This window comes from Procambarus clarkii, chromosome 24 (genome assembly GCF_040958095.1).
Source record: "Procambarus clarkii isolate CNS0578487 chromosome 24, FALCON_Pclarkii_2.0, whole genome shotgun sequence".
Lineage (NCBI taxonomy): Eukaryota > Metazoa > Arthropoda > Malacostraca > Decapoda > Cambaridae > Procambarus > Procambarus clarkii.
In genome coordinates, this window is record NC_091173.1 from 7,399,861 (window position 1) to 7,426,409 (window position 26,549).

Here is a 26,549-nt window from a genome sequence, read left to right on the forward strand (position 1 = left end):
TTAAACATTGTTTTGTGCGCGATGGTAAAATAATAGCTAGGAAGACTGACTCTGGAAAAACTTATGTCATAACCACTGAAGCACACCTCACTTCTTTCCTGGATGACTGTGGGATATCAGCTGAATAACCAGAACATAATTTGTAGTCTCACATACAACCAAAGTGTACTTAAGCTCTGCCTTTCCTTTCCAAAGGTGTTTATTTTTATTTTTATTTTAATTTTTACTTTATTTTTTGTTTGTCATCTTTGCCTGTTTTATACTCTTAATTATTTGTTCTTAGTTAATCCCCTTGTCACTAAACCTAGGGCTTTTTATTACCCTGTTAATTAACCATTACTAAGCTAATTATCTTCAAGATAATTTTTTTATGATTATTATTTTTCTTATTATTTTTTATTTTACATTTATATTGTCAGTCTCTACTGATTTTTTGTGTTTTATTTTATGTAACCTCTGTGTCCTCCCTGGCTATCTATTGGATCTTTATTTTACTTCTAAATTGTTACTATTTTATTGTATCTGCTCTTATTCTTGTGTTTTGCTTTATCGTGTATCTTGTATCGTGATCCCTCTGCATCTCTATGCACACTGATATTGATCCTGATCAAAATCTTCTGTCTCATATCTATACCAACCAGCACATTGCTCATCATTATTGTAAGTATTTCACAGCACACCAGGCTAAAAACAAACTCCAAAATAGCACCTATCTATCAGTTTATAACCAAAATGTTAGATCACTTGGTAAACATTTTGACGATTTAAATGCACTACTCACAGCACTAGGTACTAACCTATCGTTCATTATTTTAACAGAAACTTGGCTAAATAAAGACTATACCCAACTCTACAACTTAGCTGGTTATAAAGCCATTCATAACTGTAGGCCTAATAAAAAAGGTGGTGGCACAGCTATATATTACCGAGATACATTTATCTGCAACAGTGTTATTAGTGACAGAGATGACTACTGTGAATATACTTTTGTGCTCAGTTTACAATTAAATCCCTTAAATCCTCTTTGACTATTGGAGCCATCTATAGATTTCCTAATACTAACATAGCTTCTTTCTCAGACAACCTAAGGAATCTTATTATAAACAACAATCTCAACAAAAACCACATCATTCTGGGAGGAGACTTTAATATTGACCTGGGTCAACAAAACTGCTCTCAAGTTGACTATTTCCTTAACAGCATGAACTCCTGTATGCTAATCCCCACAATCACCAAACCTACCCGAGTCACTCAAACATCAGCCACTACCTTGGACCACATATGGACAAACATAACAGCTCCCCTTGTATCTGGTATAATCTACGACAGAACAACTGACCACTATCCTACCTTTCTCATAGCGAACATGGACATAACACCACCAAAAAGCAAGAAACTTTCATTTAGGCTACACAGTGAATCAGCTTTAGACAATCTTACAGAGGCACTTCACAATATTAACTGGGATTCTGAATTCAATAATACCCATGATATAAATTCATTAGCTAACCTCTTCCTCTCCAAAACTCTAAGCCTCTACAACCTTCATTGTCCCCTTCTTACAAAGCAAGTAACTGACAAAAGATTAAACAATCCATGGCTCACAAGTGGCATTCTCAACTCAATCAACAAGAAACATGAATATGAAAAGAAAGTTAGGATTGGCCTAGTTTCAAAGGAAGTAGCTAAAAGGTACTCATCAATGCTTACCAGTATCATAAGAAAGGCAAAACTTGCATATTATGTGAATAGATTCAATGAAGCAAAAGGCAACATGAAAAACACTTGGAAAACTATCTCTAGTATCCTAGGAACTAAACAACACTCACATAACCAAATAAAACTCTACAAGGATGGGGATATACCGTCAACTGATTTAGAAATGGCAAATGAATTTAATAGTTTCTTTTCATCGGTTGGTGCTAATCTTGCCAGTAAAATCCCACAGACTCAGACACATATTAACACATATCTCTCAGGCAGCTATCCAAACTCTCTTCTCCTTTCACCAATCAGCCCGGCAGATGTTGTGTCCATCATACACTCTCTAAAAACCAAGGCAGGGAACACCAGTGAAATTCCGTCCATTGTGTACAAGAGAGCCTCCCATGCCCTTGCCCCACCCATAGCACTACTGTTCAACAAATCTATAGAGTGTCACACCTTCCCTGATATCCTCAAAAAAGCAAGAGTAACGCCAGTCCATAAAGGAGGCAATCCGGCGGACATAAACAATTATAGACCAATATCAAATCTACCCATTCTATCAAAAATATTTGAAAAAATTATTTACAAACAGCTCTATTCCTACCTCGTAAAATTCGACATACTCAGCCCCTGCCAGTTTGGCTTCCAGTCCCAAAAGAGTACCAATGATGCAATCATTAGTCTCCTTGACATTATCTACTCAGCCCTTGACAAAAATGAGTTTCCGATTGGACTCTTCATTGACCTAAGAAAAGCCTTTGATACTGTTAATCACAACTACCTCTTATTTAAACTCCAGCATTATGGAATCCGAGGCCTTGCCCTTGACTACATCCGATCCTATCTTAGTGACAGACACCAATATGTAACCATCAATGATACAACTTCTTCCACTCTACCAATTACCGTTGGAGTGCCACAGGGCAGCATCTTAGGACCTCTTCTATTTCTTATATATATAAACGATCTGCCTAATGTCTCTAATATTCTCAAACCTATATTGTTTGCTGACGATACTACCCTTATCTACTCAAACCTCAACCCACATACACTAAATAATGTTGTGAATAATGAATTAAAAAAAGTCCACTTATGGATGTCAACGAACAAACTAACATTAAACATCGAAAAGACTTACTACATCTTATTTGGAAGCAAATCATCAAATGCAATTCAGCTACAGATAGACAACATTAACATCAGTAATAAAAATGATGGCAAGTTTCTTGGCCTATTCCTAGACAAGAGACTCAACTTCAGCACCCACATTCAACACATAACTAAGAAAGTCTCTAAGACAGTTGGTATACTCTCCAAAATCAGATATTATGTTCCTAACTCTGCTCTCCTCTCACTATATTATGCACTAATCTACCCCTATCTTAATTATGGTATCTGTGCATGGGGGTCTACCACTGCAAACCACCTTAAGCCCATCATCACACAGCAAAAATCTGCTATCAGAATAATAACAAACTCTGCTTTCAGACAACACTCAGCTCCCTTGTTTAAATCTCTAAACTTGCTAAATATTAACTCCCTCCACACATTCTCTTGTGTCAACTACATTTACAAAACCCTGTTCTTAAATGCAAACCATGCTCTGAAACTCTCCCTGGACAGATGTAATAGGACCCATTATCACCACACCAGAAATAAATATCTCTTTGATATCCCCAGGGTCAAACTTAATCTGTGTAAACACTCTATGCAAATTAAGGGACCTAGTCTATGGAACTCACTCCCTAGTGAATTGAAAAACTGTAAAACTTTTGCCTTATTTAAAAGCAAAACCAAAAAGTACCTAACTTCATCTATTTAGTTTCCTACACTGAGTTTTAAATTTGCTCTGTACCTAGTGGTACCCAATCTCCTAATTTTTATGTAATATCAAACAACCTTATCATTGTGTTCATTGCTGTCTTCTTTTATGTGCTAGCCATATGCTGTATTGTGACTACCAATTTTTGTCAACTACCATTCAAGCTGTCATTGCAATCAATCTTTTATTGTTTCTGCTGTATTGTGCCTACCAATTTGTTGTCAACTACCATTTTAAGCTGTCATTGCAATCAATCATAGCTACCTATGTGCTTTAATATACTGTACCTATAATTTTCTCTCATCTTTTTTTTTTTTTTTTTCATTCCATGTAATCTGTTATCATTTTTTTGTCTATAAATTTTGCAAGTATTTACCTCCTTAAAATTTTCTTAGATTAAGGACCTGCCCGAAACGCTGCGCGTGCTAGTGGCTTTACAAGACTGTAATTACCATAATTGTATCCTCACATTCCTTATGTACATTCTTGTATATGCATAAATAAATAAATAAATAAATAAAGTTAATATTACATAAGACTCAAAACAGTGCATTGACTGTACCTAATCCAGTGGTGTAATGCATTCCTAGATTACACGGTGGGCATGTCTTGACTTCTCCTGATGGGGGTAATGACACCGAACCCTTCACTTGCTCTCTGCATACCCTGGGCTCCACCCACTTGTACACAGCACGAGTCTGGGAAAACCAAAGTAAAAGATTAAATGAATGTGATAGACCATAGACCATTATATCACATTTCAAAAATATACATAATAAGTACACCACTATACACATCTACATTTATAAAGGGAAGGGAGTACCACCTCTGGCTGGAAGAAGGGGGACCCATAGCCTCAGAGGAAACCACACATAACGCATTGGAGGGAATGTAGGTCCCCTCCAATACAGTTTTTGTGTGCTTTTCTCCTACCAACATTTTCTACATTTCATTTATGAGACAAGGAGGGACAAATTTTATATGGACTTGACCATACAATGTTTTCCAAAGGCAATGAATAAATTCACATAAAATCTTGAGTCACTAATGATGACTTTATTGCCTGTATGTTACTTCTTTTTAATTTATGTAAATGGTCAGTTGGTGACAAAACAACTGACCATTAAATACATCTATAACAAAAGTATGAGTAGCATTATTTCTTGTTTCTTTCCTCTATTTTACAACTGAATTTACCTGAGGGCAACTAGTTGGATATTAAAACTCAACAGTGTTTTTAATATACCTAATGAAGTACAGTAACACTATTAGATGCCACTATATGTATTCATGAACATATTTGTATTATTGCATTGCATACCTCATTTTTTTCATCACAAGCCGAATCAATCTCATAATAATCTTGTGATGTGCATGGGGGGCGTGGAAGACAAACTGCAGAGCCTTTTGGAGCATACTGTTTAACAGGGTCACAAGGCAGACATACAGAGGAACCCCGAGGAGAGTAGGAACCTTCATCACACTCTGTGCACTCATGGGCTCCGGGCCCACTGAAAGTGCCTGCAGGACATGGGCTACACTCAGATGAATGAGCAACACCTGTTATGAGAGAAAGAAAGATTTCAGTAATAGGAATACAGTATGTGGTATATTGCATATGTAGTATACTCCAGCATTCTATATGTAAAACCAACCTAAATTAATTTCAATATTTCTCCCACAGGTTTTTGTTGTAGGATCATGCTTTTTATTGTTTAAAGACTACAGTACTGTATATTTCTACATTTATTCTAATTTTGCAGTATCTGCTCTACACACTTACCACTGATCTGAATGCTCTTGATCAAAACAGGTCTGGAGGAGAAACGTGTTTCAATTCCAATTGTCTTCCAGTGTAAAACATTGAGACCAGGCTTCAGTTCCATACTTCGGGTCTGCCACTGGCCTTCCCGGGTGAGTGGTGGCCACTTGTAGGCATCGGCATCATCAATGCTCTGGCATTCTTCATCTTGAGCCTGTATGTTGAACATTTATATAACCTTATAAACTTGGTCGTTTCAGTCATTCTGAAGCTCAATACAAAATATATGGCTTATTTAGCTGCAATGCTTGAAATGTATTATAAAACTGTTAATTCATTAATCATAATATATACAAAAATACATAATCAATAATTGTGTACAAAAATATGTAATAAAGTTTATGCTCCAAAAACTTAATGTCCTACATAAAATGTATAAATTTATATAGATTTCAATTAATGCAGTGGTGTAATTAATGTGATACAACTGCAGAACACAACTTATTTGAGCACTGTCCCATGTTTATTCAATGTATATAGTTAAAGATAGAACCATGAGAGAGATAAAAGCATGACTATTTGAGAAGAACAGCCTATAATGCATATGACTGCAACAAGGTATTGGTGTATTATAAACCCAATATTTCATTTTCTAAACTCTAGGGTTACGTTTATGGTGTTCGCTTGAATCTCCAAAAGTAAGAGTAAAACTGTTAGGGAATGGGCTTTGTGCCCCTCCACCCCCAAGGAACTATTAGTTTGTTTCCCATCCTTTGGCCAGAAGAGGGACTTTGCAAGCCACACTCAACTGCCCTCTGGGTTATCAGATCATGCACAAGCTGCATTAAAAGTGATACAATTTCAGAGTACTGTACCTTAATTACACATAGTCAATGAAATGACAGACTTTTTTTCTACACAAGAGGATTATTATTATTATTATTATTGTCAGTAGGACATAAGCTAAGAGAGCTCTCTCCAGCTCTTTTTAAAACATTACCCTACAGTGTATTGCAATGCAATTATAATGTGATGAAATTTATTAAAGTTCAGTATATAAAATATTTTACTTGCTTACTAACCTGAAATTCAAAGATGATATCCTCATCAGTGTATTGATAGGTGTAGTGTACAGCTCCAGGTTTGACGAGTTTCACAGTAAAAACCAGGACAGCCGCACACTGTCCACCCTCACTGGCCAGCACGTCACCCTTGGCTTGCCAGCCATACCTGTACCACACACATATCACACGCTTTATTTTCACTACTGTCATTATTTAAGGATCTCAAAGAAATAATAAATATGGTACACAACAGTTATTTTGAATAGAGCAACTGGCATCAATATTAATTGCAAACTGAGATTTACTGCATACATATACAAGTACTGCACTGTAGTGTACTGTATATCCAACATATGACAATCTCATGAAATAGCATCACAAAATATTTGTGATGTAGCTATGTCTTCAGAGTTTGTGCATCAATTCAGACATTTCTTTGATCATATTGCTGTTGAAATATGGGAATAAAAGAAAAATACTTCTAATATCTATATCTGTAAAACAGAATGTCTGCGTCTGAGTTTGGAGGCCAGACGCTTGGGACTAGCCTCATTAATCTTTGCAGGATTAATGATTTCTTTATTGAGAGCATTGTAGGGAGGATCGGGGTCAGCTGAGTGACCCCCTGAAGAGAGGCATGTCCCATGCCTCTCCTTCATGAAGTCTGAAGATGTCAAATGCTCTGCCTTGAGCCTTATGGACTTTTGCATTACTTTAAATATTAATGAAATTCGATTTGATTTTTAAAATGTATGTTCAGATGACATATTTGCATTCTGGACACAACCATTTTGTGACAGTGATGGAGCCAATGTCCTGTTTTGTGTTTGTGGGTCCTCTGGTTGGTTAGGATAGGACACTTTAGTACTGTACTGTACTTAACAGCTTTCTGTATTACATATTCAACTCTTCCTTCAAAATGATAGTACAGGTATTGTATATATAGCAACTTTGAAAAAAATAGATTTTTTTTTTTTTTTTGGGGGGGGGGGTTTCCTTTTCCATCAAGGCCACTAGAAATGGTGTTCCTCAGGTAAATTCAGATAAATATTTACTATCGTTTTTTGGAGGATACGTTTACAATATTGTTTTTATCTGCAAAAGCTCGAGTGGAGTCACTGTATGACGATACATTGCATAAGACAGTTTTTATATATCTATGTAAGCAGCTATGGAAATGGGATTTGGGAACAGAGTCCACCCGAGTCCATATGTTTATGCTAAGGCTGTAAGTCCATATGTTTATGCTAAAGCTGTATCCAGAATTTATTTATGCTACCAGAAATTTTAGCCACATATCCACAGTTTGCTAGCTGTAGGAAGTAACTGGGTAACTGTAACCCTTCCACTGCTGCCCACTGGTTAAGGGGTGGTGAGGAGGATAAACCAATCAATTATGACACTAGTTCTCCACATATACGTAGTTGCTTAATTTAGAGACTGCACTTGTGGTCAGTCGAGCACATTGTTGATGTCACGATGTGCACTGAATTCCGTAACTAGCTCATCAAAATTTTAACATGCTTAGCTAAATGAATGTTGGGGTTCATTCCCTGAGTCCATTATGTGCCTCTGTAACCCTTTCCATCACTGCCCACAGGATTGGTATGCAGTGCATAATAAATATGCTAAACTAACTGCTCGGGGACCACAAGAGATCCATCCATAATAATAACACACAAACAAGTATAGGCTATTCCCCCCTGTCCGCAATTCCATCAATGACTGTAAGAGTCAAACATCAAAATCAAGTCTCTTTAACTTACTCACTACAATCCACATCACCACGCCACCTTCCTAAGTTGAAGCTTGATCTGAAGGCCTCAGTGTAGGAGCTAAAACCCCTTGGAAGAGTCTTCCAGGAGTCGAAGTTGACTCCACCACCCAGGGAGTAGGTGCCATTAGGGCAGAGCTCACACTCCAGCTCAGATCGGTTGAAGAACCATCCTGGATCACATGACACACCTGAAAGGAGGTGTCATTACATTAACCATTACACTAAGAATATTTTTGCATGCATATTACCTGGACTAATGTCTAAGCCTAGACAAATGTTAAGCCACAATGTAGAACAGAAAATAGGAGATACTTATAACGTAAGATTACGTACTGTAGGTGTTTGGTTGATTAGAGAGTTTAGTGGTTTTTTTATTATTTATTAAGTAGTCTTGGTTACATCAGTCGGTTTGTTGGCAATGTCGTACAAATTGAGACGAAGCCAGGCCAGAGAGCCGAGTGACGCCAGGGGATGGAGCTCCGATGCTGGGCGAGTCGTAGAGCGTTGTGCTGTGAAAGTGGGCTGAGTGGAGGAGTTCGTTGCGGGACGAGAGCGTGGAAGCTCGATGCGGCCGAAGTCTGCTGTGTTGAGGCTGAAGCATCTTGTGAGAGTAGGAACTGGACACGTCCAGTGTTACATTCTTGTTGATGTATGTTGAAAATGTGTGGTAACTCTCAAGCGTCTGTAATGAACCACTCATGAAATTAGACTTTTGATTGTTGATTGATAAAGATTAAGCCACCCAAAAGGAGGCACGGGCATGGATAGCCGGTAAGTGGTGGCCCTTTTGAGCCATTACCAGTATCAATAGATGATACAGGAGATCTGTGGAGGTGCGACTGCACCCTGTGTGACGGGAGATGTCTCCCATGTTTTGATTGTTCTGTTGTTGTTTCAGATGTTGTTGTTGTTCAGCTACTTGGAACAAAACGTTCCAAGTAGCAGGGCTATTTTTTTATTAACAAGCTTAGGTATACACAGTAATGTGCTGCTTCCCTAGTCTATGTGCTATTCTTTATGAAAGATTTGTGGATGGATTAGGGTCTCAATGGTGTATTTCAGCCGCGGAGGGCTGGCTGTACCATGCAGTTACGGAGCTGGTGGGTTAAGTGTAAACTTCAAGGCCTTCCGTTTTTTCTTTCGGTGAGATTGGATGATTATTCGATTGATGATTGATTGATTGATGAAGATTAAGCCACCCAAAAGGTGGCACGGGCATGAATAGCCCGTAAGTGGTGGCCCTTTTGAGCCATTACCAGTATCAAGAGCTGATTCTGGAGATCTGTGGAGGTGCGGCTGCACCCTGCGTGACGGGAGATGTCTCCCGTGTCGATTGATAATTGATGAAGATTAAGCCACCCAAGAGGCGGCACGGGCATGAATAGCCCGTAATAAATTATTTGTTGTTTAAGACTCAGCTACTGGGAACAAAAAACAATAAATTATTTGTTTATCGATTGCTTATATAATCGGTTCACACACCTCACAATCCTCTAGCAGGTAGGGAAGCAGTGTTAACTCTAATTAGGGAACATAAGAACAATGGTAACTGCAGAAGGCCTATTGGCCCATACGAGGCAGCTCCTATTTATAACCACCCATTCCCACTCATATACATGTCCATCCCATGTTTGAAACAATCGAGGGAGCCCACCTCCACTACGTTGGTTCCACAAATCAACAACCCTGTTACCGAACCAGTATTTACCCAAGTCTTTCCTTAATCTAAACTTATCTAATTTATTCCTATTGTTTCGTGTTCTAAGAACATAACCCTGGAAACACAAACCGAAACTGTCTCTTTTTTCCGCTTATTACAACTTGTAATAAAGTTGTTACATCTTGAACAGGTATGAATTAATAATTAGTGGACTAAGTAGAATTAACAGACTGTAGCGAGTAAACAATATACTCGCTCCAACTTCTCATTACATTAATGACAAACTCAATTAGCACTAATTGCAAACTATAATCTTTCCCCTAATTACAGGTAACATTCTCTCCATCCTATGGGAGGAAGCTGAGGTATAGTCCAATAATATAAGCATCGAGACGCGAATAGCCCGAAACGCTTTGCGTAATAGTGGCTTTAGGCATTGTATGTACTAACTCTATCTATAAATTCATCAACATTTGTATCACACCCTGTATGTATGTACTTTACCTGAATAAACATTTCAATTTCAATTTTCAAATAGCCAACACTTTACGGGCAATTCATGCCCGTGCCACCTCTTGGGTGGCTTAATATTTATCAATCAATAGCCAACAGTACAATTTCCACAGTGATTCAGTTAAGTTTGGTACAAACGCTTGGGAGTTACCACACCTCTTCAACCTCAAGAATGTAGCAATCGGCGTGTACAGTTCCAACCAACCCAAGATGCTACAGCTTCGACACAGAGCAGACAACGACCGCATCGAGCTACAACGCTCTTGCTCCCTATCGAGTTTAGACACACGATTCCCCATTGAGCCGCCATGCTCTCCAACATAGAGCTCCATGACTCCAGCCTCACTCAGTTCTCTGCTCTGCTCCAAGCTCCGCCTCAACGTCTACGACACTGTTGTATCCAAGACTACTAAATAAATATGAAAATCCACTAAACACTGTGTATCTAATCTACCCAACATCGTAACATAATCGTACGTTACAAGACCCATCTCATTAGCTGCACATAAGCTAATGAGAGTTTGGAGCAAGTATATTACTGACATAATACACTTGTTACATACTTTTTCACCCACAAGGTTATACACTCATGGAACTGCCTACCCGCCGAAGCCGTAAATAACAAGACCTTATTGCAGTCCAAAATCCAGTTGAAAAAAATTATCAGGAAAAACAGCTTCCTGTCCCACTCGAGGCCACTAGATAGATGATGGCCCTCAGGTAAATCTCATTTCATTAAGTAAACCAGCATATAATATTTTACCTCACGAAACTATTTTATCAGACCTTTATAATTTGTATATCATATGATGGCTGCTATTCCTTAGGTCTTGATGTAAGGGGATAGAAAGGGAGGACCCCTCAGGTAATTCAGGTAAATAAAGGGCCGTGGCTTGATAAATAAATAAATAAATAAATAATAAATGTTTATTTAGGTAAGGTACATACATACAAGAGATTTTACAAAGAATGATGGATTTATAGATAGGGCTAGTACAAACAATGCCTAAAGCCACTATTACGCAAAGCGTTTCGGGCATGGAAAACTTAAATGACTAAAGCTTAATACTAATTGAGTATAAAGAATAAAATGTGTTGAGAACAAATAAAAATAGAGATAAAAAAGGGGGGAAACATGGCTGAAAAAGCAGCACAAATACAATTAGGTCGACAAACAGCGTTGTTTAAAAAAAAAACAGACATGGGTTGACAATAGAGGGGTAAGGAAGGTTACAGGGAATTTATTAGGTAGAGCTTCGTTTTTATTTTAAACTGGTTGAGAGAGGTACAGTCTTTAACATGGTTGGGAAGGTCATTCCACATTCTGGGTCCCTTGATTTGTAGAGCATTTCTAGTTTGATTAAGTCGTACTCTTGGAATATCAAAACTGTATTTATTTCTGGTGCGGTGCTCATGGGTTCTGTTACAACCTTCTATATACTATTATATATGTATGTATGTTGAAGGTTGTATGTAAAACACATACAACCTTCAACTATAAACTTGAAGCTGAAGGGTTTTATGCGAGTACGGGCATACAGGTTATTGACAGCAGGAAAATTTCTGTTAATTTTTCTAAGATCAGTAAATAATGGTGAATATAAGAACATAAGAACATAAGAACAAAGGTAACTGCAGAAGGCCTATTGGCCCATACGAGGCAGCTCCTATTCTATAACCACCCAATCCCACTCATATACTTGTCCAACCCGTGCTTGAAACAATCGAGGGACCCCACCTCCACAATGTTACGCGGCAATTGGTTCCACAAATCAACAACCCTGTTACTGAACCAGTATTTACCCAAGTCTTTCCTAAATCTAAACTTATCCAATTTATATCCATTGTTTCGTGTTCTGTCCTGTGTTGATACTTTTAATACCCTATTAATATCCCCCCGGTTATGTCCATTCATCCACTTGTAAACCTCTATCATGTCACCCCTAACTCTTCGCCTTTCCAGTGAATGCAACTTAAGCTTTGTTAATCTTTCTTCATATGAAAGATTTCTAATTTGGGGAATTAACTTAGTCATCCTACGCTGGACACGTTCAAGTGAATTTATATCCATTCTATAATATGGCGACCAAAACTGAACTGCATAATCTAAATGGGGCCTAACTAGAGCAAGATATAGCTTGAGAACCACACCAGGTGTCTTGTTACTAACGCTGCGATTAATAAATCCAAGTGTCCGATTTGCCTTATTACGAACATTTATGCATTGATCCTTTTGTTTTAAAACTTTTGTTTTAAATTTCTTATATTACTATAAGAAATTTTGTTTTGAAAATATTTATTTTTGTAACTGGCCGACAGTGCCAAAAACCGTTGTGGAGTGGTGGCGGGGTCTGAATGTGGCACTGGCACGCTGTTCCCTTTTGAATTCTGGTGACACCGACCAGCCTATGTTCATCCCGTACCCCAGACCATTCCCTCTGCTAATTTGGGTGAGGCTAACCTCAACCGTGCGGTTTCCAACTTGAACGGACAACCAGATAAACAGACATTCTCTTTTATAATATAGATTAGGTTGCAATTTTACTAGAAACAACAATGACGTTGCTTGAGAGAGAGAGAGAGAGAGAGAGAGAGAGAGAGAGAGAGAGAGAGAGAGAGAGAGAGAGAGAGAGAGAGAGAGAGAGAGAGAGAGAGAGAGAGAGAGAGAGAGAGAGAGAGAAGAGAGAGAAGAGAGAGAAGTGTAGCAAGTAAATTATGTAAACAATTTACTCGCTCCAACCTCATTAGCTAAATGAGAGAAGCAAATCTCTCATTAGCAATAATGACATCAATCAAATCTTTTCCCTAATTACAGGTAACACTTCTTCCATCCTATTGGAGGAAGCTGAGGTGTAGTCCAATAATATAAGCAATCGAGAAGCAATTAATAACCCACGGGAGACATCTCCCGTCACGCAAGGTGCAGTCGCACCTCCACAGATCTCCATTATCAGCTAATGATACTGGTAATGGCTCAAAAGGGCCACCACTCATTCATGTCCGTGCCACCTTTTGGGTGGCTTAATCTTCATCAATCAATTAATAACCAGTATAATTTCCACAGTGATTCAGTTAACTTCAGTAAAGACGCTTCGGAATTACCACACCTCTTCAACCTCAAGAATGTAGCACTCTGTGTATGCAGTTCACAAAAAAAAAGTTCTAATCGACCCCAAGACACTCCGGCTTCGACACAGAGCAGACAGCAGACTACGACCCCACCGAGTTTAGACACACGATTCCCAATAGAACCGCCACGCTCACCCACATCGAACTCTGCGATTCCGGCCTCACTCAGCTCTCTGCTCTGTTCCAAGCTCCGTCTCAACGCCTACGACACTGCCAACAACCGACTGTTGTAACCAAGACTACTAAATAGATATGAAAACCCACTGAACACTGTGTATCTAATCTACCCAACAACGTAACATAATCGTATGTTACAGAAGAGAGGGAGAGGGTAGGGAGAAGGGAACTATCAAGAGGAAAGCACCAAGCCATTACGACTATATAGCTGAGAGAGAGAACGTGAGGTATTAACATGAGAGGGTGATGAGTTACTCACTACAGTCGCGTGTGCGTTTGGGAGGGTTGGGAGCCCCGCCCTCACAAGTATCAGGACTGGGTACACTCACTCTCCACCGGCCGCCCTCGTCATCACACTCAGTAAACTCGTAGTGGAAGTCCTCCTGTCAATGGAAGCGTCACATCATTAACAATTACATAAGAAATGTGTAGGTTTAACCGGGAAATATGTCATATAAATAATCCTTACAGGTATAGGTTAAGTAATAATTGTAATTACGAAGCAATAAGATACTTATCTTAAGATACTAACAAGGTTAGGTAAGGTCGGTGTTTTCTATGAATCTTTTTAAGGGTATCTATTATGTTAAGTATGTCACCTATGCACATATTTAATAAGTCAATATTGACTTATTAAATTTGCGAGAACGGGTTGCCTTTGGAGGTGCTTATCCAGTTCTCTCTTGAACACTGTGAGGGGTCAGCCAGTTATGCCTGGGGAGGCATAACTTGTCAAGGGGAGCCTTGACAAACCGCCGGATTCTTGTCCCTGTCGAGGCCACTAATAAAATGGTGGCCCTCAAACCGCAGAATATGTATCTGATCTAACTCCTAGTTCAGTCGTTTTACCAACCTATCATCCAAACCGCCGGTTTCCTGTCCTAGTTGAGGCCACGTTTGAGATAATGGCTCTCGAGTAAATTCAAGTACACTCAAGCAAAAATGATAGTACTTATAGTAACTATTGGTTAAACGTACATAAATGAACTGTTGCATTAAAAAAAAAATCCTTTCTGGTACATAAATTTTGCAGAGGACCATAAATTGTACCATAAACTGTCTTCCTTGTTAGTAATCTCTTCCTCGTTATCTTTCTCTTCCATGTTAGCTTTCTATCTCTTCCATGTTAACTTTCTATCTCTTCCATGTTAGCTTTCTATCTCTTCCATGTTAGCTTTTTATCTCTTCCATATTAGGTTCCTATCTCTTCTTCGTTAGCTTTCTATATCTTCCTTATTTTTTTATTAGTTTTTGATCTTTTTCTATTAGCTTTTACTCTCTTGCATGACCTAATTAATATATTACCACACAATATATATGATAGATTTTCCAGATATGAATGTTACCGAACTGTAAACTTACATTAGTATTTCTCACACCCAGATCAGCGCCACATGAGACTTTTAACTATAAAATATGAGCTAACTAAACTATATTTTAGGTAACAGTTACTACACAGACAAATTATTAACACACGCTGCTGAGAATGGCGGCCTCTTATCATCGCTCAGTGCTACATGTACTGGATAGCAAGCTTCCTCTCCCTCTATCTCTCTTCCTGTCATAAGCTCCCAAGTTTTAGTTATAAAATAAATAAAATAAAATGACTAAATAACTGAATAAAATAACTCGAGTTTCATTTATTATGCACCCCCATCCCTATCCGGTAAGCCATAGTGGAAAATATTACAGGGGGACATAATGGGCTCAGGAACTGAACTCACAATTTTTTTTAGCTAGGTTTCAGTATTGATGAACTAGTAACTAAGTGAGGCAGGCTGGCTGGCGGCTGATTCCGCCTGGGCAGTTAGGTCAGACGGCGGCTGAGTCCGTCTGGTAATATGGCTGGGTCGAGGCGGGAGTAACGTGTACGACAGAGTATGGTAGTTTGTATGTTTATTTAATATAGTTTCGTTACAGCAGTTGGATGTAAGAAATGGTATGACGTGTCGTGATAGGTTGAGACGAGGATGCTTGTTCCGTGCTGTTGACGGAATCAGTTAGGATGTGGTGATGAAGGTGGCCGGTAGCCGAGAGCTTGTGCGAAGCCTGGATCCAAGAGCTTAAACGAGGCCGAGGTTGGTGAGCTGGAACGAGGGCGAGAGGGCTCTGTGTTCCGTAGCGAGGCTTCTAGTGTTCTGGTGTGGGAGTTGGGCCTCAACTGTTGATTGATTGATTGATAAAGATTAAGCCACCCAAAAGGTGGCACGGGCATGAATTGCCCGTAAGTGGAGGCTCTTTGGAGCCATTACCAATAGCTGATACTGGAGATCTGTAAATGGATGGATTTTTTTTTGGGGGGGGGGGAGGGGAAGGGGTCGGTCTCGTAGGGCAAGCTATACCTATACCTATAATATAAGCCAACAGAGTTACATTAGTCCTAAACAAAGTCCAGGACTAAAGTGAACTCTGTGTATATACACCGAGAAGTGGGCTGCACCTCTTGCTGTACATTTCCGAGTTCAAGCGAAACAAAATGGTAAACAATTATTTTACTGAACTATAAAGTAAAACTACAAAAATGTAATAAGCTATAAAGTAAAACTACAAAGTAAAATACAGATTAGCAGCATTAAAGAACATGATGAAGTTCACAGAAGTGGGCACAGTAAAGAAGTAGTGTTACATGGAGCAGAATTTATAAGGAGGATTGTTCAAGCAACTCAAGACAAAGAGAAATTAAGACATACAGGCGATTTATATAAGAGAGAGTATCTATCTCTTTATATAAATAGTCATTAATATTATTTATTTATATAAATAATAGTGTTTATTATGTAGCGCCAGTACTATCTTGCGTTGCTTCCTGTAGCATACTAACTAAACTGATAATGAACCAGTGAACCGACATTCACAGTTTCCAACACTAATTGTTCTCCGTGCTAATATTTACTCTCTGTGAAATGTTCTAATTGTATCGATGTAACAACGTATATATTCTTTAATTTTCCTACGTATATTTTACGTAGGAAATAACCTACGTATGGTTAAGTATAACCGAATATAACCTACGAATATTTTCTTCAATAAAGTCTAAACATTTTGATGTTAATACCTAATAGCAATTCATGTATTTAAGAGCCAGTTAACATGTTTTATATCTAAGGGAACTATAATATAAGGGTTAAACGTGTTGATAATACAATAATGGAGATCAAGTCTTACCGCTACCTTCACGTTTACCCTTTATGTTGATGATGGCATGAAAAAGGCCAATGGGACACATCGTGTTTGATGAAACGAATTTTAGTATTAAGAAGACCCATAGCTACTCTTTTTGTTCTTTTTCTTTTTGCGTAGTTTAGTTAGTTTAGTTCATTTATTATGCACCCCATACCCATCTTGTGGGCGGTAGTGGAAAGGGTTACAGAGGCACATAATGGGCTCAGGGACTGAACCCCACAATTCATTTAGCTAAGCAAGTTACAATCTTGATGAGCTAGTTACAAAATTCAATATAAGTCGTCACATCAACAATGGGTTCGAGATCGACCACAAGTACAGTTTCTAAATTAAGCAACTGACATATGTGGAGAGCTAGTGTCACAATTGATATGTTTGTCCTGCACACCGTCCCCCATCCAGTGGGCAGCGGTGGATAGGTTACAATAACTTGGATACTACCTACAGTTTGCAAACTGGGGATAATTGGCTAAAATTTCTGGTAGCAGATCATTTTGAATGAAATATTTACACATCGCTGGAACATTGGTTATAGAATTGTCTCTAAATTCACGTATCTTGTCGCACTCCATCACATAGTGACGGAGGGTGTGCGAATAATTTTGTTGACACATTTACATTTGGTCAGGTCTACATCGGCAGATAATGAGAATTCCCAGAGATACTTCAGATTCAGATTCAGATGTTTATTCAGGTAAGGTATATACATACAAGTGATGTTACATTAATGGATTGATATATAGATAGAGCTAGTACATACAATGCCTAAAGCCACTATTACGCAATGCGTTTCGGGCAAAACTTGTAACCGAGTCTAAGCCGAGCAGTAGTAACCTCTAGAAGTCTGCTGATTTTATGAGCAATCTGAGAGCAGCAGTACACCGAGAACTTCAACAAGATCTTGTAGATCTGAGGCAACGTGAAATTGACACCAGTAATTCCATCTATCATCATACTATCATGCAAGAGGAACCACACATCTATGGATCATCCAATAAAATCAGCTTTGCGTAATAGTGGCTTTAGGCATTGTATGTACTAGCTCTATCTATAACTCCATCAACTTTTGTATTTCACCTTGTATGTATGTACTTTACCTGAATAAATATTTGTATTTGTATTTTGTTGTGTTAAGTGAAATTGCAAGCAAGAGCTGTTATCCTACCTCAGCTCATCTGAAGGCTGCTCCTAGAAACTCATTTATTTCATGAGAATGTACTTTGAAACTATTACATAGGGGACTATCATATAAGGAACCTGGTGAAACTGCAAGCAAGAGCTCTCATACTACCTCAACTAAGTTGAAACCTACTTCTAGAGACCAATTTATTTCATGAGCCTATTATATGCATCAGTAGGAATAGACTTTATTCATTAACAACATTAGGTAACCATCATATAAGGAACAGGATGAGCCTGTAACCAACTGTGCGTTGTGCCAGAGCCTTGATGTGATCAGTTGACCTGATCTCCCGTGTATCAACCTGTTGAGCGAACAAGTTCCAGATGCGAGTCAGCCTCGGATTGAATGATCGTTGATGAAGTGATGTTCTTGACAAAGGCACTTCCAGCATGATACTATTGAAGGTTGAGAGTCTAGTGCTACGGGTGGCAACTATACTGGTAGTCCACGGAGTTGGGCCAGGTGCGGAACTTTGAAGTGCTACTGGGATGTTACACTCACTCACTCTCTCTCTCTCTCTCTCTCTCTCTCTCTCTCTCTCTCTCTCTCTCTCTCTCTCTCTCTCTCTCTCTCTCTCTCTCTCTCTCTCTCTCTCTCTCTCTCTCTCTCTCTCTCTCTCTCTCTCTCTCTCTCTCTCTCTCTCTCTCTCTCTCTCTCTCTCTCTCTCTCTCTCTCTCTCTCTCTCTCTCTCTCTCATATATATATATATATATATATAACTGAAAACTCACACCCCAGAAGTGACTCGAACCCATACTCCCAGAAGCTCCCTTGCTTCTGGGAGTATGGGTTCGAGTCACTTCTGGGGTGTGAGTTTTCAGTTGCATATTGTCCTGGGGACCATTCAGGCTTGTTCGCATATATATATATATATATATATATATATATATATATATATATATATATATATATATATATATATATATATATATATATATATATATATATATATATATATAGTGTGATGTAATGACATACTTTCTGAAAAAAAGCAAAGCCTCCCACGTTTGTTTGTGCGGGAAAAGGGGCGAATCCTAGTCACCTCCATATCGCTCGGGGCTGTGTTGGCCTTTTCAGCCGGCCGGGTCACCCTCTTAGAAGACAGCTCTCCACCACTTTAAACAGGTATTTCGCGATTGTTTCCCCTCCTCCTTACCTGTTGTATTTACTCTTCGCCTTTGATAGGCTCTTGCACGAGGGAGACGCTCCCGCCGGGCCCTAATCACACCTCCTTTTGCAAGCCATGGAAATTGGATTTGGGGATTGGGTCTTTCAGTACTATAGGTGGTTTCGTTCTCGACTCACAGAGATACCTATTGTAGGTAGTGTATGTACATGACTGTAAACTTTCCACCGTCGCCCATTGAATGGGTGTGGGGTGTATGATTGAAAATGTAACTGGCTCACCACAGATACAAATTGCTCAGTTTAAAGACTGTTCCAGTTCTTGAACAAACTGTGCTACAAAAAAGTTATTGATATATATGTTAAATATGTAACTATATCGGGCTGTAGCTTTCTTAGCTTAATGAGTTTAGGGTTCAGTTTCTAAGCCCATTATATGTGCTTCTAACCTTTTCCACTAGCGTTCACGGGATGGGTATATATGCATACTAAAATTACTGCAAAAAATGCACTTTAACAAATGTAAACAAAAAAAGTTTAAAGTTAAACATTCCTTCGTGTACTGTTTATTAATCAAATTTACTCTATACCATGAAGTTTTCAATCTTTCCAGAAAGGCTAAATGTAGAATCAAGTATAGTAGTCTGTGAAAGGAATAGCCTATTAAGTTCGCAACTAAAATTACGATTAGATAAATTGCAAAAAGCAGTAAAAGTATGATATAATCACAGGTTGTGTAGTTTTACACAAGGAACATTATACCCCAGCACCTGTAAAAATATACCAGGCAAATAATTCAGATGTAAGTGCAGTGTGTACCTGTACAGCACCTCAGGGAAGAGCCCGCATGGATGATGAGTGAGGTGCGGGTCGGCTCGATTTCCATGTTGGATAATACGACCATTTCCTATTTATTATTTATTTATATATGTACAAGAGGGTACATTGGGGTGTGAAAGTACATAGGGTGGTGATAAAGTGGTACATTCTTGCAAAACCACTAATACGCATATGTGCGTGTTAGTGGCTTTGCAAAAACACTCAAATCCCATTGTACAGACTTTCCCAACCCAATATACCTTCTTGTATGTAAGGAAATAAATAATTATAAATAAAAAAAAGTATTGTGCACCGCATACAGCGGTAGTCTTTTGTGCATCCTTGCATCCTATCCTCATCCTGTGAGTGGTTGTTTATTGTACTTCTCATATACGTCCTGTGACCGGTAGTTTATTGTGCACCCCATACTCATCCTGTGAATGGTAGTTTAATCTGCACCCCATACTCATCCTGTGAATGGTAGTTTATTGTTCACCCCATATTCATCCTGTGAATGGTAGTTTATTGTGCACCTCATACTGAACCTGTGAATGGTAGTTTATTGTGCACCCCATACTCATCCTGTGAATGGTAGTTTAATGTGCACCCCATACTCATTCTGTGAATGGTAGTTTATTATGCATCTCATACTCATCCTGTGACTGTTAGTTTATTGTGCACCCCATACTCATCTTGTGAGTGGTAGTTTATTGTGCATCCCAGCCTCATTCTGTGAGCGGTAGCGCAAAAAGGATTACAGAAGGCGCAAAATATATAATCAGATCTCAGCGGAGATTATTACAAGTTTTTTCTTTACAATATATGTGTATTTGCAATAAATTATTATACATTGAAGTTAGGTCCTTTGCTAATATAAAAAATATTTTAGATCATACTATATAACAGGATATTATATAGTATAAAAACAGTTCAGAGCTGTTTTTATTATTATTATTCTTCACACCACACAGCTTATGTATTAGTCTCATATATGTCATTTATGTTCTAGAAGCGAAATATGGATATAGAGCAAGGGATTCAGATGTTTTATTGTTTGTAATAAGATGTTTTACGAGTTCGTTTAAATAAATCTGTAAATGGCTCAAGTTTATTTACTCTCAAATGTAATGTTCTAGTGTGCTCTAGTTCACACACTTAACATTTTATTATGGAGGTCAGAGATTCATCCTGTGTGTGGCACTCTCGCGATAATTAATACTGTACTGTACTGGCCCCTCCACTCAGTGTAGATATTCTGGCTTCATGCATGTCTGCGTTCAATCCCCGACCGTCCAAGTGGTTGGACATCATTCCTCTACCCACCCCCCCCGGTCCCATCCCAGATCCTTATCCTGATTCCTTCCAAGAGCTATATAATCGTACTGGATTGACGCTTTCTCCTGATAGTTACAGTGTAGATATGGAGTGATATGCCTCCATGCTCCATCTCTGGGGTATCTACTCTATTTCCTGCCACTCCATTAACATGTCAGCATGGCCCTTGTGAACTAGCGTGGCTCTTCAGCACATGCCTCTGGCATATGGCACCTCACCAACCCTACGTCAACACAATGCAACTTTCTGGAAATAGCGCTGCACTTCTACGTAGTGAACACTGAAATGCTTATTGGCACCATGCTGAAATCGTGGCAGAATGGTGTTAACAGTGAATGTAACACTGAATTTGAATTTGTAAACAGTGATAAATTGTCCATGCTGAAAGAGGGAGCCTCGTGAGGATGGTTGTTGGGGACTGACTTACCGGTTGGCAGGTCCTGACTGTGTCGGCGCCGGTGCAGTCCAGGAGGGCGAGAGCTATCACACCCAAGAGCCTCATGGCGAAGTGCCTCCAATGCCTGCCTTACAACTCACTATCTTCACCAGCTGCGCTTAAGATGGTAGCACCCAGAGCCCACCTTCATCGCCACACTCACTTGTTTCCCCCCGTTATCGCCCACAACGCCCCTTAATAGGTCGTTTCCTAAACCCTCTTCACACGCGGTCTTGACCTTTTGTATTTCAAGTTCTGTAGGGCAGTAGCTACTGATAATAGGAGCGAGGGGAAGCCTTGCTCATCGGTGCACGGGAAACTGGCTCTGACACAGCGGCGGAGATATTCAGTGGGACATGTTCGGCAACCTGCTCGTGCGCGCGCCGGGACTGATCTCGGATCGATGTCGCCACGGCTGCTGCTCTCCCATACTCCCCTATATTTCTCATGGTCAACTTGCAATGAATCATTCTGCAATCCACACGAGGTTGTACTAATGGAACGGGTACCTTGTCATCAACTGGGACACCTGCAGTACTGTACTTTCAAAGCCCTTCTGGGCGAATCTCAAACTCCTGCCGTATTTATATATATTTAGGGAAACTGTATTAGCTTTTCCCAGTGAAAAAGCTTGCAAATTCCTGTTCATGAAATGAAGGATAATCTATGGTTCACCACATAGGTTCAATATGTCCGGGTACTGGAAACTACTGCATTTTAAATCACATCATATGGGCGTGTGCTTGTTCGCACACAAATATTATATACTATTGTAAACGTCATTAACTATAGTGTATGTAACTCAATGAATGAGAAGCAACATGTGTAAGTGCAATTATAAAATATCAAGTATATGCATCTATATGTCCAATCAACCTACCTTAAAGCGCAGATCACGGCTTTTTAATTTAGTTCGGTTTATTTATAATGTACCCTGGCCATACATACCCCTGCCTGTGAGAGGACCACATATCCTTCCTGTGAACGGTACTGGATCTCATATCTGTCATGTGAGTGATACTGGATCTCATACTGATCACGTGTGTAGTAGTAGATCACATGTGGATCAATACCCATCATATGTAAGTAGTAATGGATGACATAACCATCCTGTGAGTGACAGTGGATCTCATACCCAGATCCACTCATCCATTCCCAGACCCAGGATCTCATACCCAGATCCAGGTCTCATCCATTCTGTGAGTGGTGGCAGATCCCATACCCATCCTGAGTGGTAGCAGATCCCTTACCTATCCTTTGAGTGGTAGTGAACCCAGTTCCCGTCCTACATACCTACCTTCCGAGAATCAATGTCCCAGTTTCCGGTCTCTGACCAGGCCTCCTGGTTGGTGGTCAGTTCAACAAGGCTGTTAGACGGTGCTGCTCACAGCCTGGCGTATGAATCACAACCCAGTTGATCAAACCAGTTGGAGGTGTTTATCAAGTTATCTTTTGAATACCATGTTGGGGTCGGCTAGTTGTGCTCTTTATATTTAGCAGTAGTGTTGAAGTCTTGGTCCTTTAATTAAACGAGACAAAAATAGAGGGTATTATATTGTACGATAATGTAGAATTTATGGGCGCTTCATCTGACAACATTGAGCTTGCTGAGATCCAGTCCCTACAGTCAATTTTTCCACAAACCCCCACTGGTGGGGGTGGCATCTACGTATCTTCCGGGTTTTTGTCTCAAGTTTTCCAGGTATTATAGTTTCAAACATCTCTTTGTTCATTTCCTTGGATCTCCTTCCTTGTCTAGTTTAATGTTTGGTTGGGATTCTGTGTGGAACATTTGCTTACATCACTTTCTTACTCTGGTGTGTTGGTCTTTCCCTTCCCTCCAGATCCTCCCCACACTGTTTCATGTGGCCTTCTGGCATCTTGGTCTTTAGTGGATCCCATTTTATCCTGAGCGGCTGACAAATTCCCCCCCCCCCCGTCATCTGGTTTATCAGCTATCGAGGGATCGATTCAGTTTTAGTTAGCTTACTCTACTTTTTTTTTATAACTGGAGGATATCCCAGTTTGCATCAGGCAACCCTCCCGTTCTTTTCTTCAGTTGGTCATTTTTCTTCGCTATGGTGAACCTGCTGGGCCGTGACTAGTTAAGGACACTTCCCACTCTTTCCAGTAGGAATGTTCTCGCTGCTCCTAGTAGCTGTACGGTGAACGCACTTTTTTGCTTATGGTAAATTCTATCTTTTTTTTCTGTTTTTTTTTCTTCACCTAATACTTCAGCGTATGGGTTATTCCCACAAATTAAGTTGTAAAATTAACAATGTTTACCACTACAGTATAAGGAAAAAAAACTAATTATATTTTTAATATATTAGTTTAATGCATTATGCATGTAAGGAATCATTATAAAATTAACAAATCTATGTATACAATATAGTATATTTAAACTATCACAGTTGCTCATAATTAGCTCTTTCTATTATGTATGACAATGTATTCAAAATTCAACAATCAGTGCTACAGAGAAATGTAAACTTATAGTGCTTTGTAGGTACAGTACTATATGGACAGTATTATTAACAAATCTTATAAAAATTAGAGGGCATGAACTTCAATTGAGAATCCAAGTTTAATGCACAATACATTTTCTTACGAAATAAGACAACCTACATAATGTACATTGTTTTCCAAACAATTCCTAGGTAGGTAACCAACAATCTGACCCAATTTAATTGCCAACATTACATATTTTGTGCATTTAAACTAAAATTTTCCACAAATACCTGAACGTACACACGAAAACATTTGTTTGAATAATGTATTCAACACATGCAAAGCAACTCTAGGCATTTTATACACTGATCCCTGTCAATGGTAAATGAATGTAGTAGTACACACAGAAATCACACTAACGTGATGCATCAAATGAACAAATCCACAAGGACCGTGACGAGGATTCGTACCTGCGTCCGGGAGCATCCCAGACACTGCCTAGTTCAGTCGATTAAGGCAGTGTCTGGGATGCTCCTAGACGCAGGATTGAATCCTCGTCAGAGCCCTTGTGGATTTGTTCGAATGTAGTAGTAGTTACCTTGTTTGGGCATGAACCCTTTTTTTTGGACTCTGGGACCATCTGGCCCACTCGTTGCAGTGGCCTTGTGGCTCTTAGTTTCTTTGCCTTGCGGCATATTTCATGTGTAGCCTTCAGGCTATTTTCCTCGTGCTGTGTCTTGCGGTGTTTGTGGGAAATTCGAGTATACCTGGATATGCAGCATTTGATCATGCCCCAGGATGCAACCCACAACAGTCGACTAACACCCAGGTTCCTAATAACTGCTAGGTGAACAGAGGAAATGTGTATAAGGAGACTTGCCTATACGTCTCACCCTGCCTGGGATGTGCTGAGCTTAAAGTGGCGATCATGTACCTTTATATTACAGATAAAATAATCTTCAAAACATTATAAAATTAATGACTAACATTGCCTTGTTACCTCTCTTCTTCATCAGAATGCCTAACCCCTCCCACACACACACCATTTTCATAATGTTAACAAAATTGTATCACATACCAAATGTGTCTAATCTTGAATAAAGAGTACAATACAAAAAAAAATATTAAAGTCCCGAGAATAAAAAAAGTGCTATTCTAAATGACACAGCTTCTCAAAATATTATGAACATACACAAATAATTCAGTCACATGTCCCCAAATTCAATCAGTTACATACAGATATGACTGTTAAGGGTTAAGAGCGTGCACACACTCCCTCTCAAAGCAGCTATGCTTTGAGATTGGAACGGCCGATACCAACTGATCCTGGTTAGTATGGAATTGGAGAAAGAACTGGTCATACTGAAGTTGCCAACCACCATCATATAAAATATTTCTAATGACAGGTGGTCAGGGAATTATGCAAACAAGACTGGGAACTATATTTTAATATTAAAATAATTATATTTAAACTTGATTTACAGAAAAGTATTATTAATGCCATCTATAATACCTGTATATACAATTCATTCTTCAAGATTTCAAGTGTAAGACATTACACTCAAGGAATAAGTAACAACAAATTTAAATGATATTGTTGAAGCATTGTCGAGACAGTAACCTAGAATATAACAATTTCTAATATACTGTATATTTATTAAATATAATTCCTGTAATTATATATTTTTATCAATCGACTAAAAAGACTCAAAATGCCAATGTCAGATGATACAATGTAAAATGCATACCAATTAAAAAAACTTGATATATTGAGATAACCAAACACCTGTACTGCACAATATCATCCTAAAGAAATAAAATATCTGATGAAACTTTATACTGTATATGGTATAATGTAATCACCTCAGGCATCCACAGCAAATTCAAAGTGATTATTATTAGCCTCTTCAAGATACTTTTTAACTAAGATAATGTTAGCTGTAGCAAAATTTCAGTTTCAACTCAATGCAAGACCATTGAGTACATTCCTTGGCATTGGGGTGTATGCCAAGATCTCAGTCTCCACTATAACATTATGGAGACATAACGCCACTCAAGGATAGCTTTAAATTGGTTTTAAAAACTTAATCCACAAGACTACATTCTGCTGTCCAATTTCATTACGGGCCCTATATATTCTACTCGCAAGCATTTTAAGTTTCATGTCGTTGCAGAAGCTCTCAAGATACTCATGGAAATTAAAAAAAAAAACATAAGATATTCCATACTAGGAAACCTGATTATAAATACCTCAAATTACTTGGTATAATATGTCACAAGGCTGATTAGGGGTACTAATGTTCCCTTTAATGCCAAAGAACAACTGCAGTTCAGGCATTTTCCACAATAAAATACAGTATAAATACCTGTATATAATAGCTGCACACAATTAACAAGAGATATCAC

General features: G+C 38.9%; 1 protein-coding gene across 1 annotated transcript in view; it reads right to left on the bottom strand.

Annotated features, from left to right (window-relative positions):
• LOC123761762 (endosome/lysosome-associated apoptosis and autophagy regulator family member 2) overlaps positions 1-22,089 on the bottom strand; it is a 40,044-nt gene extending 17,955 nt beyond the window's left edge. Inside the window, exons 1-7 of the mRNA XM_045747948.2 lie at positions 21,684-22,089; positions 13,871-13,994; positions 8,122-8,320; positions 6,374-6,521; positions 5,313-5,505; positions 4,851-5,089; positions 4,092-4,227 (exon numbers count right to left, since the gene is read on the bottom strand). Coding sequence (XP_045603904.1) covers positions 4,092-4,227; positions 4,851-5,089; positions 5,313-5,505; positions 6,374-6,521; positions 8,122-8,320; positions 13,871-13,994; positions 21,684-21,758 — 1,114 coding nt within the window. The 5' untranslated portion in view covers positions 21,759-22,089. The remainder of the gene's footprint in view (positions 1-4,091; positions 4,228-4,850; positions 5,090-5,312; positions 5,506-6,373; positions 6,522-8,121; positions 8,321-13,870; positions 13,995-21,683) is intronic.
• Positions 22,090-26,549: the final 4,460 nt, after the last annotated feature.